General features: G+C 35.1%; 3 protein-coding genes across 3 annotated transcripts; 2 read left to right on the forward strand and 1 right to left on the reverse strand.

Moving 5' to 3' along the window:
- Nucleotides 1-1,181: 1,181 nt before the first annotated feature.
- Nucleotides 1,182-2,131, reverse strand: LOC126757585 (protein TsetseEP-like). Its single transcript, XM_050471598.1, has 3 exons — nt 2,078-2,131; nt 1,674-2,006; nt 1,182-1,612 (listed from the first exon to the last, which is right to left on the reverse strand). The coding sequence occupies exons 1-3, from the start codon at nt 2,129-2,131 to the stop codon at nt 1,316-1,318; spliced, it is 684 nt and encodes a 227-aa protein (XP_050327555.1). The 3' UTR covers nt 1,182-1,315.
- A 5,242-nt stretch (nt 2,132-7,373) lies between these two features.
- Nucleotides 7,374-8,277, forward strand: LOC126755913 (uncharacterized). Its single transcript, XM_050468638.1, has 3 exons — nt 7,374-7,447; nt 7,507-7,842; nt 7,907-8,277. Exons 1-3 carry the CDS (start codon nt 7,394-7,396, stop codon nt 8,144-8,146), a joined length of 630 nt encoding a protein of 209 aa, XP_050324595.1. The 5' UTR covers nt 7,374-7,393; the 3' UTR covers nt 8,147-8,277.
- A 3,771-nt stretch (nt 8,278-12,048) lies between these two features.
- LOC126755294 (protein TsetseEP-like) lies at nt 12,049-12,962 on the forward strand. The gene is made up of 3 exons (XM_050467760.1): nt 12,049-12,124; nt 12,183-12,518; nt 12,584-12,962. Exons 1-3 carry the CDS (start codon nt 12,071-12,073, stop codon nt 12,800-12,802), a joined length of 609 nt encoding a protein of 202 aa, XP_050323717.1. The 5' UTR covers nt 12,049-12,070; the 3' UTR covers nt 12,803-12,962.
- The last annotated feature ends 5,528 nt before the right edge of the window (nt 12,963-18,490 follow it).

Raw genomic sequence — 18,490 nt, forward strand, 5'->3', positions numbered from 1 at the left:
CCAGAGTTACGCGTAGACTCATAACACGGTGGACATATATTAGATATGTCGGGGTTTATTCTGGATAAGTAGGTGTTTACCTTGCTGCAGTATTCAGAACGAAGCTGGGCAAGGGTTACTTTCGTTCTCGCGGCAACTCGAGCTGTTCGTCTACAATGGGTGGTGGTTTGACTACAAGTATGCCTTACACTGAGAGGGAAAGATGTTGATGGCGCCACTGTGAATAACGGGCAGTACTTTTCGGAAGTTCATTGCGTCCGAAGTCTGGTCGTCGTATTGCTTGATGTCGTCAACGTAGTTGAGGAATGACCTCTTGATGCTTCTAGGAGGCGATTCCGCTCCAAGCAGTTGATTGTAGGGATGATTTTGGCGAAAGGGTCCAGTGAAACTACTTGGAGAGGAGTTCATTATGCTGCTTAGCTAGGATCATACGGGCCTCACTATGCAGGTCTTCGATAGAAGCAATCAAGAGGCAGCCTGTCGTAGTTCGAAGTGGAATGTTCTGACAAGTTTGCAGCTTCCTCTTCTGCGTTTTGCTGCATCTAGGCGACCATATTGATGGGCGTAGTTGTAGGTCGCCCGATTGCCTTGAAGTTAATTTTGTGGAGAATTTTGTTGCGGCTCTGTACTTTGGCAATAATCGTGGCCGTGTGAGGAGTGAACACAGGCTGTCGAGTGTCACACAAAAAATCTGAGGGTTATTGTCAGTCCGAATCTTAACGCCATCGACTTCGACATATTAAGGCGCAAAACATTACTCGACACTCTGGATCTTATATAACCCATAAAAGAATAATTTTGTCATATGATTATTTTCTTCAACACACCGACATTTCAAAAAATAATCTTTGAATGCGTCTTTTTCATTTTAATTTGTCACTGGTCGAACATATTTAGTAATCAGCAAAGTGTATGAACCTTAAGGTCATCGTAGAATAGTGGTTACAGCGGCTATACCCTCTCAGCATATAGTTCTCAGTTTCCGACAAACAGCAGAAAACACATACAAATTTAGCCAGACTCATAGCGATCTTTTTTTAGCAAGCCACTGTGAGATCCGCGCGCCTTATTTTGATAAAAAATGATCATAATTTACTTCTGGAAATAAAGTAATAATTATCCATTTTCATAAGTCGGTTATGGAAAAAATAAACTACTGAAGCTATATATATATGGATAATATTGCATTTTCTTTACACTTTATATAAATATTTAAATCATCACTCTAAGTAAAGTCGACTTTTCTCTTCGTTTTCAGTGAGAACAAATTTAAAAAAACGAGACACAGTCTACTTTCTATCTACACAACGAAAATTTACGAGGCAAGAGGAGCGGCTGAGCTAGCAACAGAAGCAGTACTGTCATCGGCAGCAGAACTATCTGGGGGAGCAGTACTGGAGGTAGCTGCAGTAGTGGAGCCTGGTAAACCACTGACGAAGCATGCATATAACTCCTTATAAGTTTCGGCAGTCTGCGTGGTGTAGGTGCGCTGAGCAGCGCTGGTGCAAGAAGTCTCCGTATCACTAATCATTTGCAATCCACTCTTCAGTGAAAGCGCTGCAGTCGAGGCGCTATCCGAGAGCGTATAGATGTCCAAAATATCGGCTGAGGACTAGTTTAAGGGAAGAATAGTTAGTTCACAGACATGATTTTACTTCCAATAACACACTTACAGCGGTGACGTAGCAGTTGAAGAAGTCCAGGGTATCATTGTCGCTGTTGCATGTGGTGAAAGCACTGCATATGCTGGCGGTCTGATTCACAAAGGCAACGCGGTTCTGGGCAGCAGTAGCGGTGAGATTCGCTGATGCTTGCGTGGCCACGGTGACACATTTCTCATACTGCGTCGAGAAATTCGCGGAGATTTGGTTTATGATTGGCATATAGTAATTGAAGCACTCAGTGGTGACTGTGGGGTCAGCGGCGCCGCCCATGGCATTAGCCTCAGCCAACAGGCGGAGTACGCCGTGGTCAGCAGACCTCACGTCGACACCAAAAGGTATAGCCTGGCAAGTTAGGAGGATTTTAAAATATTAAATAAAAAATTATTGACAAAATAATTGTATTATACACTTACCGCCGCAGCGCCAATTAGAGCCAAGCAAAAGCTAGTTACAGCGAAAGTTTGCATGTTGATAGGTCGTTAGCTCTTACTTCTCGAACGCTAATGAGCTGCCCGCTAATTAAAGTCGTATTTTATAGTAGAAATTTGTGCCCTTGAAGTAATCGTCTGATTTTGCAAATCACAAATTTTTGTGATTGATTGAGTAGTGTGTGGGTCATTATCGATTGTTTTTGGAAAGCAATTATGTTGAAGGCAACATATATTTTTAGGTATTGCTCACATGCAACGATGGGCCAAGGGGCTTGGAAAGTGTATGTAAAAAAGACTCAAAAGCGCACGTGATATTTATGAATGACATTAAATCTTTTCAAACGTGCCCTAATGGAATGTCAATGCTTAGAATTATACATGAAGGCATTTGACTCTAAAATAGAATCAGACTAAATTCTAAAAAAAAAACTTGTTATGCAAATTTGAATATATTATCATGAACCTTCGTGAATCCGATTTTTAGTCGAACTATTATATTATTGTAATCATTTGTGTTTAGAAACGCTGTTAGAAAGAGTATTCTTGATACTTTACAAAAAGTTGCAACAACAAACTACTATGAGCAATAAATAGTAAGACTTTGTTCATAATTTCAAAACTTATTCTTCAAAATCAATGTCGTGCCCCTTAAAGTAATCACCTTGGCCACAAAACACTTGTGCCAACGTTTTTCCAATTCTCGAAACAGTTGTTAAAGTCAATTTCCGGAATAGCCTTCAATGCGCGTAGCGATTCACGTTTAATGTCTCTTCTTCACTTGACTCAAAATCAAAATTAATTGACTCAATAGCCAGAAGTCACACGAAGCTAAATTAAGCGAATACGGTAGTTACGGCACGATACTGGTTGAACATTTTACGAAACCTCAAGCAGAATCAATGCAGTATGCGACGATGCATTATCGTAGTGAAAAAACCAAGAGTTGTCGGCCAATAATTACGGCCCTTTTTTATGAATATCTTCGCGAAAACGACGCATAACCTTCAAATAGTATTCCTTGTTGACAATTTGGCCGGCTGCTAAGGTTTTAAAGACATATTATTGTACAACTTTTGAAATATTTTAGAAAAACTTTTCAATGAAAAATATTAATAAATAAGCCTGTGACGGTGAATTTCCAGAAGCGCCTTGAAAAAAAGTGGTTTGCGGTGAACATTATAACTTGTTACCGGATCATCTGAAACAAAAAAATAATATGCGTTTTAAAGGTGGCGTATTTCTCAAGTTAAAAAAAATATCTTTTATTTTTTGCAGCACTTGGAAGTAAAAAGCACGATTTTAGCTCAAAAAATCGCGGTTAATTTGTTAATAAAAAATGGAATAAAATAGAAAAAAACTCTATCTGATTACCTGTTGATCTATATGAAGAAGTAATGTTCAATATGATGGGTTCAGTAGATTTTGAGTTGTAATGTTCACGAACTTCAAAAATAACATTTTCGGGAAAATCGATTTGAAGTTTTTTATACATCATAGTCAAGTATCACGATCGGTCGTAACTCCGTTAGTTTGACTATAATTGACTCAAAAATTGTACACAATATTCTCGACATATTGGTCGATTAGAAAAATAATAATAAAAAAATAAATGCAAAAAACAAATTTTTAAACCCCCTCCTTAACGCTAATGATTATTTTGATATAACATTTGACACAGATGTCACTGAAAGTCATACCAGCCTTAAAAAAAAATATTTCGACAATTAGATTATTGCGCGAAACTTAAATTAAAAAGTCTTACTACTTTTTGCCCACATTAGTATTTCGTTTCATGAAAATTATTTATGTACCATCTAATCAAAACCAAACGTGACTGATTTTTCTAAACTGGTAGAAAGAACCCTTTTTTGTGATCGTGTAAAGTTTGATCTCGATATAACTAATATTGGGTGTTTGGCAACTATTTATTTACAACCTAAAACATTTTCTGGAAATTTTTACCAAAGGAAAAAAATATTAACAATAAGTTTAAGAAATCGTTGAAAATTTTACAAAAGAACTTTGGAGAGTCTACTTTGTTACGAACACAAGTATTTGAGTGGCACGAAGGATTCAGCGAAACTCATGAAGCCTTTGAAAACTTGGCTCATGTCCTCCATTCACCTCTATTAATTACATAACGTCGAAAAAGTTAAACCGTGTTGGAATTATAAAGATAGTAAAGGTTCTAAAAATCTCTTATAAATCAACTCAAAATATTTTGGTTCTGGGCGATCTAGTGCCGTCGCAGCAAAAAGATTGTAACTCAGTCTTGGAATATGAAATTATAGAACTCACACCCGCACTCAACATTTCAAAAATTAGAGATCAAAGTGAGAATCGGGAAACAATTTTTTTGTCTAGGAGCGGTGCCGTTTTCGTCTAAGCTCTGTGAATTCAATAATTTCGATCAACGTTTATTGCTAGTAAATATTTGTATTTTTTACCTATTAAGATAAAAAACGCGTACTCGGAAGATCAATGAGTTCGGCAAGTTGTTTCGAGGTTCCACACAGCCCAATTCTAAACTTTCAATCCATATCTTTTAAGTATTAAAAACTTAATACCTTCTCTACAACCAAGAATAATAACAATTTCTTTGAGCTTTATAACGTCACCTACGAAAGTCGGCGGATTAAAAACAAGCAATCTACTAAAAATATTTCTTAAATTTCTTTTATTTCAACCTGTTTAATTGATCGATCAAGTTTGGTCGTAAGTGCCATACTCTCCACAGTGGCCTACCATCTAACAGTGCATCCACTGGTGTCTAACCTCAAGTGCATGTGCAACATAACGAAACTCCAAAATGACAAAGTCGTCCATAGAATTATAAAAAACGTATTTTATAAATTGTAAAAACATTAAACTCTTTTAAATATTCATTTATTTTAAAATGTCTAAAAATATTTCGAATACTCAAATCATAGGCGTAATTGTCTCCTTGTACTGATATCAATATTTTTCTATTTTTTGGCTTCTCATTCCTCTTATCTCAATTAATTGGTAGCATGTGAACTGTTGTATATGATGATCTGATAACGGATATGAAACATATGTACATGTACGTATATCGTAGTACAATTAATTACAGTTAAGTATATGTGATAATGGTATTAAGGTGACTAGCAAAAAAAAAAGATATGACAATGTAAAAACTCTATAAGTAGTCGGGAGGTGAAAGTGAACGTGAATTATTTATTGACACCTTTGACAATATTAGTTGTTGAATTTAAAGAATTAAGCGATTTCTAGCGTTATATGCAATATTTTGAAATCAATTTGAAACTAACATTTAATAACAATTAATGTGTATATTAAAACTCAATGAAATAACGATGAGGAAAAAATGGAGAACTTCATTGAGTGAGAATTTATTTCATTCTAATTGCATTTTACTATTTTCATCGCTTATGTACTATTTTTGAAGTCAATTTTGACTACCTATATTTGAGTGTATGTGAATATTGTAAAGGGTGAACCATTTCGATGTTCCCATCTCTTTTAAAGAAAAAACAGAAACTTCAAATTTAATGGGAATATTTATTACCATTCGAAAGAATATTCTTTGGCTTTAATTTTTTGAAGCTTCTTTCTTTCAAATGTTGGCCCCCGCTATGCCTCATATGATCCAAACGTTGAGTCCAATTTTTGATGACTTGTTGAAGCATTTCGGCGGGTAACTACCGAATGACACGAGTGATGTTTTGCTCCAAGGTTTGAATCGAAGCGGTGTCCTATTACACGAACTTGGTAGCCAATCGACCGACCCAAAACGTAAAACTATCTGCTCACCGAAGTGTTCTCTCAACAAATTCATTGATTGATGTGATTTGTGGTAAGTGGCGCTGTCTTCTTGAAAACAAATGTCGCCGAGGTCACAAGCTTTAATTCCAGGCATCAAATAGTCGGTTATTATGGCACAGTAACGGTCGACATTGACGGTTACCTTCATACCGGCATCATTTTTGAAGAAATATGGACCGATGATTTCACCGGCTCACAAACTATACCAAACCGTTGTTTTTTCTAGATGAAATGACTGCTCTTGACTCTCTTCAGGTTGCTCTTCGTCCCAAATGCGGTCAATTTTGCTTGTTTACATATCCATTGAGCCAGAAATGGGCTCATCGCTGAACGAAATTTGGCTCGAAAACGTCGGAACTTCTTTGAGCTTTTCAAGAGCCGTACTTCAGTCCGAGCTGCTGACGGTCTTAGTGTACAGTCTTAGCTACGGGTGCTATATTTTCTTCACTGGTTGCTGGACGTGGTCTTTTCGATCGAATATTATTCAATAATAAAAACTGGGTCTCACGATGGGTAATGGTGTTGCAAATATGAATGAATTTTAATAATAAAATTTAACGATTTGTAAGCGTTGTTTAGGCGAAAGTCTTTCCATAATGAAATGCCAAACAATATCCCTGAACACAAACAACATGACAGCTTGACACGACTCACGCGTGATCTCTAAAAAAAGGCTATTGAAAAAAGTGCTTTGATCACCCGTTAGAAAAAAATCGATCGCTCCAATCTATATAAATGATCAGAGTGAAGAGCTGAGAATGGCTTAGATATGTCGTATATAAGGGAATTTTATCAGTTTTTCAGATTCGAAATTAAAATTTGTAAACGTTCTTTTCTCCTCAGGAGGCCACTCACTTATCAGAATCGCCAATACTTCGTAAAAAAAGCAACATCTTCTCCATGTTTGAGCTCTTCTCTGTATCCAAATTTTCCCCTTCCTAAAGTAAGCCAACAAGGTATGAGCAGAGGTCTCACTAAAAGAAAAAATACCCGGTTGTTTGTTCGATTCACACTCTTCAAAGTTTACCGATTCAAAAGCAACTTTTGTAATGCTTAGACACAATCAAATTTACTTGGTGAATTTGATGAAAACTTATCACTGAATTACCATTTATTTAAAATCTCAAGCACTCATTGTTGGCTAAGACACCAAGAAGAGCTGGCATACTTGTATAGCGAAACTTCAATTTGAACTAATAGTGTTGTAATTAAAAATAAGTGACTCACGCATTTGCTGCGCGAGTCGTTTCCGACAGGCCTCCTAGCTTTGAAGCGTCACAACTTTCTTGCCTTAAACGATAAAAAGTAAAGCTGTAGATACTCAATCAAAATTGTAACTATATAAATACGAAGTTATAACAAAATTGGCAAATTTTTCAATATCTATAAACATTTAACTATAGATATGAACATAATTGTTATGGTAAACTGACTCGGAAATGCTGCTGCTCATTTGACCGAAAGAACTCGCGAAGTAAACGACTGGACATTATGCAAACGTTGATTTTCACAATTTTGGTTGCGACACTCATCGTCAGCACAACGGTAAAGGCAATAAATTTCGAACATAAATGCACACACTAACATATTATATAACATTTCAGGCTGTACTACCGTTTGCTGTTGCTAAGGCCGAAGCAGATGAAGACGTTATCTATTTGCTGGGTCAAAATACGGTTTTAGGGGGTTCGGCTGATCCCGAAATCACATCCCAATGTTTCACTTACTACATGCCGATCTTAAATCAAATTTCGCTGAACTTCTCAATGCAATATGAGCTATGCGTTACTGCGGCCTCACAAGCAGCAACCAAGCTATCCGCCTCGGCAGCGCAGAATCGTGCTATTCTCGTAAATGAAACGACCACCATCTGCAATGCATTCGCTTCGTGCAACAACGAGAGCAATATTTTGGACTTTCTCAGTTGCTATGCCACAGCTGTAAGTATTTTTTGAATGCTATCACTTATTTTTGATCCAACTGTAACATCTTTTTCCCGACCAGGCCTCTGCTGATATCCATGAATTCTTTAATATATCTACTAACGCTTCGAATGCAGCTGTTTCATTGAAGAGTGGGCTGCAACAGATCAGTGATACTGAGCAAATCTGCCAAAATAAAGCCCAACAGACATACTCATCACAGGCTATGAAAACGTATAAGGAATTATATGCCTGCTTCGCTAATGGGTTGCCAACTGCTAGTACTAGTGCTAGTACTAGTGGCATAACGGTTAACACATAAAATCTGCATAAGAAATGGTTCAATATTTATTGCTATACAAAACTTATATATAGTCATGCTAATAATACCATTTAAGTGAATGCAATTATGAAAAGGAGGAATTGTGTTTAACGAAAAATTTTATTTTTAAAGTATGGCAATAAATATACACATGACATAGCTCTTTACCTTTCATTGAATAATGCCACTTAAAGGGTGAGTATTGCTACATATTATGTAGGAAGGATATAGTTCTTTAAGAGGAAATTACTCGTATTGCTTTGCTTTGAAAATGATTAAACACTTGACCGTACTAAATTCTTAAAAATTACTACCACATAACACTGCTTGGAAAAACTCGTTTCCTGCCTTGGAACCTCCTATATTGCTGCCTTGGTGCAGACACCACAGTTCTCTAGACTACTCGTTTTTTTAGCTTAAATGAAATTGTTCAAAAGATGGAATTAGAAGATCACTACTACAGAATTTGCAACCATTTGTCAATTTCTTCAGACAACAAGTAATGTTAGAGCTGCCACCTTATACCGCTAATTGTATTCATGTTTGAAGGCATTAAAATTTTTTATCGGCAACTTCTACATTTGAAGATTAGCTGCCATTATCTTAATAAACAGAAGTAGTTTACCACCGACTGGAAATGTATTAACGGGCATGCGTAGAGGTCTCAGAGGCATACATTGTGACAAGAAAGTACCCGGGATTTGTAAATAAAACGCAAACTATTTAATTATTCATCAATACTTATATTGTCGTCTTCAAGGTAGTCCCCACCAGATGTAACACTCTTTTTTTCCAGTCCTCGAAACACTTTCCATAAGCACTTTTTGGGTTAGCCTTAAGCTTTTTTAGCGAATTGTGTTTTATCTCTTCGTTCCACTGAAAACCGGTTCCATTCCCATGATTTTTGACTTACTTGCATGCTCATAAACCCATGTCTCATTGGCTATGAAGTGATTTATCGCAACGAGTCGAGTTCATACACAAAATATCTTTCAAAATCATTCGAATGAACACGCGAGAGATGTCGAGCTCTTTTGCCATCTCTCTAACACTTGCCGAAGGATTTTCAAGCACCATAACCTTCACTTTTTCATATTGCGTAGTTGAAAAAGTCTTTTCCTATTTTGTCGCTCTGGTCGACCTATCGTTAAAAAAATCGATGAAATGATGGAAAGTATTGATCAGGGCCATCACATGAGCAGCCATGACATCGCTAAGGAACTTAACGTTCATCATCAAACAGTTTTGTAGCATTTAAAAAAGGTTGGCTCCAAAAAAAGCTCGATGTTTGGGTACCACATGAATGATCTGTGAAAAATTTAATAGACCGAATTAACATCTGCGATGAAATCGAACCATTTCTGAAGCGAATGGTAACAGGAGACGAAAAGTGGATCAAATACGACAATAATATGCGAAAAAGATCATGGTCCAGCGTGGTGAAGCTCAACGAATGGTCGCAAAGCCAGAACTGGCGCCTTGAAAGATTACGTTGAGTGTTTGATGGGATTGCAGAGGAATCATCCACTTTGAGCGGCTCAAGCCTGTTCGAACGCATGATTATACACCTTACTGTCAACGACTAATGAGATTGAAACAAGCAATCAAAAAAACGGCCAGAACTGATCAACAGAAAGTACTTCATCTTCCATTAGGACAACGCTAGACCACACACACTTTTGACAACTCGACAAAAACTGGGAGAGCTTGGCTGTGAAGTTTTGTTGCTTCCAACCAATAGCCCTGATCTTGCATCATCGCACTTTCATTTGTTTCGGTCAATGCTGAACTTCCTTATTGGAGTAAAGTTAACTTAAAGAGAAGCCTGTGGAAATTACTTGTCGCAGACTTCCGCCGAGAAACCAGAAAAGTTTTACACTGATGCAACTATGTCTCTAACGGAAAAAGTATTGGTTCATTGAAGTTCAGTATAAACTTAAAAAAATAAGTTGAAGTTTGGTTAGAAATATGAAAAGACTTTTTTACTACCCAATATTTTCATCAGTTGAAGAGGTCGAAGGTCGTTTAGAACTATCTCTCGACAGTCTTTGAAGGCTTTGTATCACTCGTTGGCTTGTGTTTTTGATAAAACTGAATCAGCGTAAACCTTTTTCAATATTTGCAACGATTCCGCACTTGAAATTTGGTTAAAAATAAAAGTTTTGAGACAAATTCCTTGTTTTATATTTTCGTCTTATTTTTTTTTTTATAATCAAACTCTTCGATAGATCGCCTTCATATTTGGCATAGTAATTAAGGACAGTCCTACCAACTTATCAAAATGTTGAAATATCATTTACCCAGGTAACTAAGTTTTAAGTTCAGGGTGTTTTTTTGTCACAATGTATCTGAGTTAAGCCGTACGGGTGCATATTTCTTCAGTTTTCTTGATTTTGTTGTTATGATCGCCAAAAAGTCTTACGGCATAACCCTTGCAAACAGCGGAGGTCTTATTCATGTTAACATATTACCATACAGATGGTCTTTCACTTCTCAATTACCTTAGAATGACTGAATATGTTTGCTTTTTATACTAATTGTCATCAGATATAACATTAATTGTTTATAGGTACAACGTCGGACACTCAAGAAATTTTTTATGTTTTTATTAATAGTATTTCGGGCAACGATTATTTGAATCCGATGTACAGGTTAGGGATGAAAGAAAGAACTAGGTTCGATCCCTTTACGACCGAAATAAAGAAGTACCGACGAGGGAGATATGGTTAGGAAGTAGCTAGCAGAGAAGTGGGAGTGAGCTTTTTTACAGATGTAGCAATTTTTGTGGGAGGAGGAGAACATTTTCAAAAACTATAATTTTATGCGTCCTGACCATTCATAAGTGTTTCAAACAGCAGGTTTCTGTTAACAAGGTAGCTGTAGATCTACATGGCGGAGGTACTTTGAACTTATAAGGACATAGTTAAGGAACGCCGAGGCTGACAAGGGCAGCGTGTTACTTCATTATTACTCTAGTATGGGTGCTACCGAACGAAATCGCTATTGTAAACATGACAAGCTTGCAAGAAAAGATAATTTAAGTGAAACCAGAGTATGTTTTAATTGACCTAAGCCAAATCCGTGCTAGCCAGAATCATTGCTCTGCACTTCCTTCTTGACAGTTTCACCTATTCAAGGTCAAGGCTGAAGCGAGTTAATTAGGAACGATAGAAATAAAACATTTCTTCAAGTTTGTAATCGTTTTAAAGAAATATGATATTTAACTAAACAAGTTTTCCGGCTTTATTGCCTAATGATGCTCACTTTGATGCATTAAAAATAAGCTTACAACAAGTTAAGTTCCTTTGATGAATGGCTGCTTTTCAAGGTAATGCATTGTATGCATTTAAAAAAAAATTAAGCTGCTTGCTTTCGCAGCGCAAAAATTACCCAATTCTTGGAAAAATTACTAAAACTATAAAAAGATCAAAATTGATAACGTTTGTACGGCAAAATATGCACAAATGTGGTTTTATTTAGTTGCGCTTACCCAATCTGTTGCTCTTCGTCCGAAATGCCGCAATTTTACTTGTTTATATATCCATTGTGCCAGAAATGGGCTTCACCGCCGAACAAAATGCGGCTCGAAAACGTCGGATCTTTTTGGAACTTTTCAAGAGCCCATAGAAAATAAATACAACTTATTACTGGGATCAAGCATACGTGAATCATAGCTGTCTGCATTCTAACTTGGCTTGTGGGGAAGACTATAAGAACGTCACACTTTAATAGGAGAATTAACTGATAAATAAAGTCGAAAACGCTCAATCAAAATTATCTGAACAGTAGAAGGCAAATTGTATACACAGCCAGACATACAACAATAGTTTGCAAAATGTGTGAATTCAATTTCTATAAAAGACAAAATTAAAATTTTGAAACTCATTACCTTACAAGTAACCGTGAAGTAAAGAAGACAACAACATGCAACCTGCAACTTTAGCAATTTTCGCTCTGGCACTCATTGGCACCACAGTGGTAAGTTCAAATAAATAATATATTACTTTCTTACTAGAAAACATATTAAATTTCACAGGCTGGACCGCTCACCTCAGTTGCCAGAGCTAAGGCTGACAATGCTATACTCAACTTGCTCGCCGAATCCAATTTATTAGGTTCCGCAGCTGATCCTGCAATCACTACCGAATGCTTCAACCATTTTATGCCAATCTTAAATCAAATTTCCACCAACTTCTCGTTGCAATATGAGCAATGTGTTAGCGTGGCCACACAAGCCACAGCGAATCTCACTACCTCAGCTGCGCAGGGTCGTGCAACTTTCGTGAATGAGACCACTGCTATGTGCAGTGCTTTCACCTCCTGCAACAGTGACAGCGACAACTTGGACTTCTTCAACTGTTACGCCGCAGCTGTAAGACTTTTTGAAGATTAAAACTTTGTTTTTTGTATTCATTAGTTTACTATTCTTTTAACTAGGCATCTGCTGATGTCAATGAGATCTATAATCTGTCTGCAGACGCTTCGAATGCCGCCATTTCGCTTAAAGGTGGACTGCAGCAAATCAAGGATACTGAGAAAATCTGCACTAACAACGCTCAGCTCACATATACTGAGCAGACCTCTGAGACTTATAAGGAACTGAATGCTTGTTTTGTCAATGGTTTACCAATCGCTACGACTGTTGCTGATAATTAAGCCAGTACTTAGGTTTTTCTCGCAGAATTATTTAAAGTACTACGGATGTGAAATAAAAATGTAAACTATAAATATTCTAAATTTGTTGTTAATATATTTATAAACACTCATAAACACTGCTCATAATAAAATCCAAATATTTGTTGGCAAATGCATATAATTAGTAGTCTACTTTTAGGCTCTGCAACAGTCACATAAATATATAAAGCCGTAGCACCACATAGTTAACTGTAAATAAATGAAGATTTCTTTGTCTCGCTAATTTGTTATTAACGAATATAAAATTGTTCGCTTAATATTATGCAACAATAATGCATTTGGCTTGTGATATTCGGATATGTATATGGTATACTACCAATACGAGTACAAGGCAACAACCAAGACACTAAATTCACTGCTTATGATGAGTTTTTGGTCTTCGGTATTTGTTTCTACAGCTATTTTAAATTATGCAGATGTTCAACAAGGAAAAATTGCATAAAAATAAATATTTACATATGTGTATATTACGACCAATTGATTTAAATCAAATATTTTATAATCTGAAGGTGATTTAGCAACATGTTTCCAGAAGATAGAACACTCAAAACAGGGGGATGTACTCCTAGTATGCGACAAAGTCCATCTGATACTTAAATTAAAGACCTTAATCGGATTCGGAATAGAGTGTTGAGCATTTTAAGACAATTTTAAAACCTCAGTCCGGTTTCGAATGAAATGTTGGACATACACACTTTCTTGACAGTTTCTAAAGGTCTCCTTAATCCCCAGTTTTTTCACTTTGATAAATTTTATATCATTTTCCTTCAGTCTTCATCGCTAAAGAGAAGTAAATAATTTATTCCGTAAATCTCGCTTGAGAATTATCTTATAGCGGGTCTGTAGGTATGACTATAAAATCAGTAGATGGCACCACAACATTAGATTAATTTATAATTTTATTAAAATTTACAACTTTTATTATATGTTTTATTATGGCATCATGTGATATTGCTGTGATGTAAAGACATATGATAAAAAATCATGTGATATCTTTAAGTATAGTGCACCAATTATCGCAATATACTTACCATTTTTATAGAAAAATATCACCTCTTTATAAATATGTATATCACATGATGTGCATATCACTTGATGCCATATCACATGATGCATAATGAAAGATATAATTATTTATGTAATTTCTTTACAAATATACATCTCAATCAATGTAAAGTGGTGTACTTCAATCAGATTAACAAATAACGGGTGATCCAAGTAGATGTATTTTTTCAATGGGCTTGTTTGAGAGATAACGCGTGGGTCGTGTCAAGTTGTCATGTTTTTTTTATTCAGTATTGTTTGGCATTTTCTCATGGCAAGACTTACGTCTGAACAAAATTTATAAATCCTTAAACTTTAAAAATTCACGCTATGGTCAACATAATCGGCCTACTGAGCGTACTATTCACAATACCATCAACCATCTTGAGAGCCAGCAGCCATTACTGGATAATACTCGACCGAAGAAAATATGGCAGCTGTAGCTGAGAGTGTACACCGTGGAGAGTCGGTGCCTTTCGCAGCAGCTCGGAATGACGTATGAAACGACTTGACGCATTTTACGTCGAAATCTTAAATTGAAAGCGCACAAAATACAGCTTGTGCAAGAAGCGACATCGCTTAGCTGTATAGGCTCTTGAATCCGGGGAGAACGTAACCGTCAATGGCGACCATTACCGCACCATGATTACAGACTATTTAATGCCACTTCCCACACATCGCATCAATCAATGTATTTACTGATAGAAAAATTCGGTGGGCAGATAATTTTACGTTCTGGACTGATTAATTACCTACTAAGATCGTGTGATATCACACCCGGCTGTGATTGTATGAACATACACTTTGATTAGACGCAACGGGTGGACCATATGAGAAGTAGCATTGAAAGAGATAATCTTCAAAAAATAAGTGCCAAAGAATGTTCTTTCGAATTATAACAAACATTCCCCTTTAAATTGAAGTTTATGTGTTTTTTCAAAATCGAAAAACCAGAAAACACTTTTTTTGACAATAAGATGTGCCAATTTTCGTGAAGATATCTTGACTAAAAGACAAGTTTTTCCGACGGGGATTTGAATTTGATCGATCACCTTATATGACAGCTCTATCCGCTAGTTGTTCAGTAAGGGCGGCTCCGACAAATGACCAGCAGACGTGTGCTGAATTTTAGATCGATAACTCAAAAACTGTGTTAATAGTTCCCGTATATACAGATAGTCAGATGGACATGACTAAATCGACTCAGCTCGGAATGCTGATCTTTTGTATCAATATTTCATAGGACCTCCCACGTTTCCTTCTAAGTAATACAAACTTCCTGCTAGCCTTAGTGTATAAGTACCTCATTCAAAATATAAAAACTAGCTTCCCGCTGAAAATCATCTGCAGGCAAATCAAACGAAATATCTAAGCGGCAACTAAGCGAATGCGAGTGAATGCGAAGCAACTCTTCGAAGCTGCTGACAGAAACTTTCTACACTTCTGATAATTCTTCAAACCACCAATGAAATCACTTTCTTTATTTAAATACTGATAAAACCAGAAAAAAATTGCTAAAAAGTTATCTGAAAGTAATCAAGTAATCACATTAAATTAGACTTCTAATATATTTTATCGATTGGACAACCACTTGAGTCATTTACTTCCCTTGAGTCACTTACACGGACAGGAAGTGCAAAAACCCCCAACCAAAATGACTAAACAAAATCACGAAGTACAATTATAGATGCGAAATCAAGTGCATGTCAATGATAAAATCGTCAAACACTTAGGCAACGCCAAGTTAATTTCAACCTAATAGAAATGTATGCCACTTATCTGATTTAATTTAGCACTTATTCGCGCATATTTACATAAGTAGTTCCTGGAAATTTAAGTACCTACCTTGTGATTATTTTTAGAGAAATTTAATTTGTTTTCAAGTTGATAAAGTTATTGCGACACTCATAATTGCTAAAGAAGGAAGTAGAAATATTTACTTAAGTCATTTAACCCTGCGAATTGAAAAGCGTTTTAAAATATTTCAGTTTTGTTATGCACAGGGGGTTTTCCAATGTTTGTACTCAGTTGTATAAAATATTAATTACTTAATGGATTACTAGTTATGCGATTATATTTACATAACAGTACTTGAATGTTTTTAACAATTCGCACTGATTAAGCATCAACTTTAGGACTCTTAGCGTTAATTTTCCTTATATTTGCAATTTACAGCTCAAGTATTACTGTACGAAGAAGACTTTTTCCAACAAAAACATTCGCAAAACCAAATCAATAACTTTTTCTATGTGGATTTCAACTTCGTATTTCAATTCGACCTTGTCACCTAAGGGTTAATTAAGCGTAATCAGAAGAATACACTTCCGTTGGCCTGCAAGTCCAAACTTGTGTACAAATTTTTTGCCATGAAGGCCAAAATCTAACATAAACACAATAAAAATCTTAAACCATATTTTTTATTTATACATGTTTTTTATACAGACAAAAACATATTTTAGAAAAAAGACACTGCAGTACGCTTAAAGCTTCATTGTTGAATAAAATAACTTAAACGCCTTTCTTTTTCAATATTCAGAGTTAGTATTTGAGCTTTAAAGCTTTTTCATGAACTCATTGAGTATTTTTATTTTGATATTTTTGACTTTCTTTAAAATATTTTGTATTTAAGCTCTCAAACAGCTCCTTTTTCAAAAAATGGTAGTAATTAAAATGCCCCGAAGCTTTTTTGGGTCAATAACTGTAATAACATTTTTAATTGAGCTTAAAACTTTATCGTCAACTGCGTAAGGCTAAGTTTTTTAATATGGATAAGTATTTAGTAATGTCTAGAAATGTTTCGTATTTAAGCTCTCAAAAAGCTCATTTTACAATATATGGTTGTTACAAACATACCACGGAGTTTTCTTGTGTCGATAATTGAACTAAAATTATTATTAGTTGAGCTTAAAAACATTTTCCTCAACAACATTAGTCTAAATTTCTTTGATATCGATCATTATTTCGATAATTATTTAATAATATCTTGATATACTATATTTATATTTCAGATCTTAAAAAGCTCCCTTTTCAATATATGGTGGTTACTAAAATGCCATTGAGCTTTTCTATTTCGATAATTGTAATAAAATTATTATTTGAGCTTAAAAGCTTCTTCCTCAACTGCGTAAGACTAGGTTTCTTAAATATTACGAATAACACTGTGGAACATTTTTGGGATTATTGTCTGGGGGGCTCATAAAAATTCCAAATATTTTATTGAAATGCTATGATTTAAGCTTTTCCTTACTAATTTTATTTTAATATATGTTAAATATTTATTTCATTGGAATATATCTTAGCTCTCAAAAAACTCCTACTCGGATATATAATTTGAACACTTCAAAATTATTACTTGAGCTTTCAAACTTCTACTTGAACCATTTTTAATTATAATATTCTAGGTAATTTTTTTTAATTATTACCTTTTTCTTCAATTTTTTACCCTTTATCTTGATGTTTTTTTATTAGAACACTTCAAATAACTAGTTTTTCCTGTAACATTTTAAAAGGTCAATAAGCCTTTGTTTAACATAAACAAGTATTTTGGTTGCTTATAAAATTTTTTTTAGTGTTGATAATTTGTTCAATAATTTAAATTTTATTTGAGCTTTCAAGCTTCTTCCTATTTCCCATGCACATATGAACTTAGGGTAGTTTCTAAAATTCTACGGAGCTTTTTTGAGTCGATAATATATTACACTCTTAAAGAATTCGTACTCACTCTTACCGAATTGCTTACGTAAAAGATCTTGAGGTTTTCGATGATTTTCATAGTTATAAATTTAAGCTCTTAGAAAGCTTCCCCCGCAATAGAAATATATATCTTGATAATCAAGACTGTGTTGGAACTTATTTAAAATATATTTTCATACAATAAAATTATATTTATTAATATAATATTCAAATAAATGTGAAGTATTGTAAATTAAATTTATAAGCAGAGCTTCTAAAAGCTATTGCTGTGCGTTTTTCAAAAATCACTTTAAATTTTACATAATACTAAAAGGTATAAGAAATTTTATTACTATGGATTTTTTTAAAGCAATTATTTTAAATAATTTACCAATCAGTGAAGAATTTTTTTAGCTTTGAGAATTAGGTGCTTCTCCCACGCATGCAAAACCTCAATGTTTGCATTAGAGATTCGCTTTAGATAAAGCTTCTTTCTTTTTAAATCAATGAAAGAAATTGTAAACATACTTAAATAAATATATCAGTATGTACACCATAATTATAATTTTTATGTTCTACAATGTTTATCGTCGACGATATAAACGGGATCATAAAGTATATGGGCTATATGAAGAAAGCTACTCGAAATACGCAAATCAAAAGGTAAGCAAATACACGACAAACACTCATAACGGTGAGCATCCAACAGTTGTGCATGTGTGTGTATGCCCGTTTATCATATGCCAATAGAAATGTACATATGAGGGCATCTGAATACCTAACGTACACGCCTTACATACATAGTAACATACTAATTATCTGATGGCAGCGCACTCCACATTCAAGATAAGAAACTCTTAAGATACCTACTAAGCAATACTAGCAAATATTAATATAAAAACGTTGTGATACTTTGCGAATTCAGTTAAACGA

This window comes from Bactrocera neohumeralis, chromosome 4 (assembly GCF_024586455.1).
Source record: "Bactrocera neohumeralis isolate Rockhampton chromosome 4, APGP_CSIRO_Bneo_wtdbg2-racon-allhic-juicebox.fasta_v2, whole genome shotgun sequence".
NCBI lineage: Eukaryota > Metazoa > Arthropoda > Insecta > Diptera > Tephritidae > Bactrocera > Bactrocera neohumeralis.

Coding starts and splice junctions, on each gene's coding strand:
- LOC126755913 (XM_050468638.1), top strand. CDS start 7,394: ATGCAAACGTTGATTTTCACAATTTTGGTTGCGACACTCATCGTCAGC. Junction 7,448..7,506: donor CACTCATCGTCAGCACAACG/GTAAAGGCAATA, acceptor ATAACATTTCAG/GCTGTACTACCGTTTGCTGT. Junction 7,843..7,906: donor TCAGTTGCTATGCCACAGCT/GTAAGTATTTTT, acceptor TTTCCCGACCAG/GCCTCTGCTGATATCCATGA.
- LOC126757585 (XM_050471598.1), bottom strand. CDS start 2,131: ATGCAAACTTTCGCTGTAACTAGCTTTTGCTTGGCTCTAATTGGCGCT. Junction 2,007..2,077: donor CTCTAATTGGCGCTGCGGCG/GTAAGTGTATAA, acceptor CTAACTTGCCAG/GCTATACCTTTTGGTGTCGA. Junction 1,613..1,673: donor TCAACTGCTACGTCACCGCT/GTAAGTGTGTTA, acceptor CCCTTAAACTAG/TCCTCAGCCGATATTTTGGA.
- LOC126755294 (XM_050467760.1), top strand. CDS start 12,071: ATGCAACCTGCAACTTTAGCAATTTTCGCTCTGGCACTCATTGGCACC. Junction 12,125..12,182: donor CACTCATTGGCACCACAGTG/GTAAGTTCAAAT, acceptor TAAATTTCACAG/GCTGGACCGCTCACCTCAGT. Junction 12,519..12,583: donor TCAACTGTTACGCCGCAGCT/GTAAGACTTTTT, acceptor TCTTTTAACTAG/GCATCTGCTGATGTCAATGA.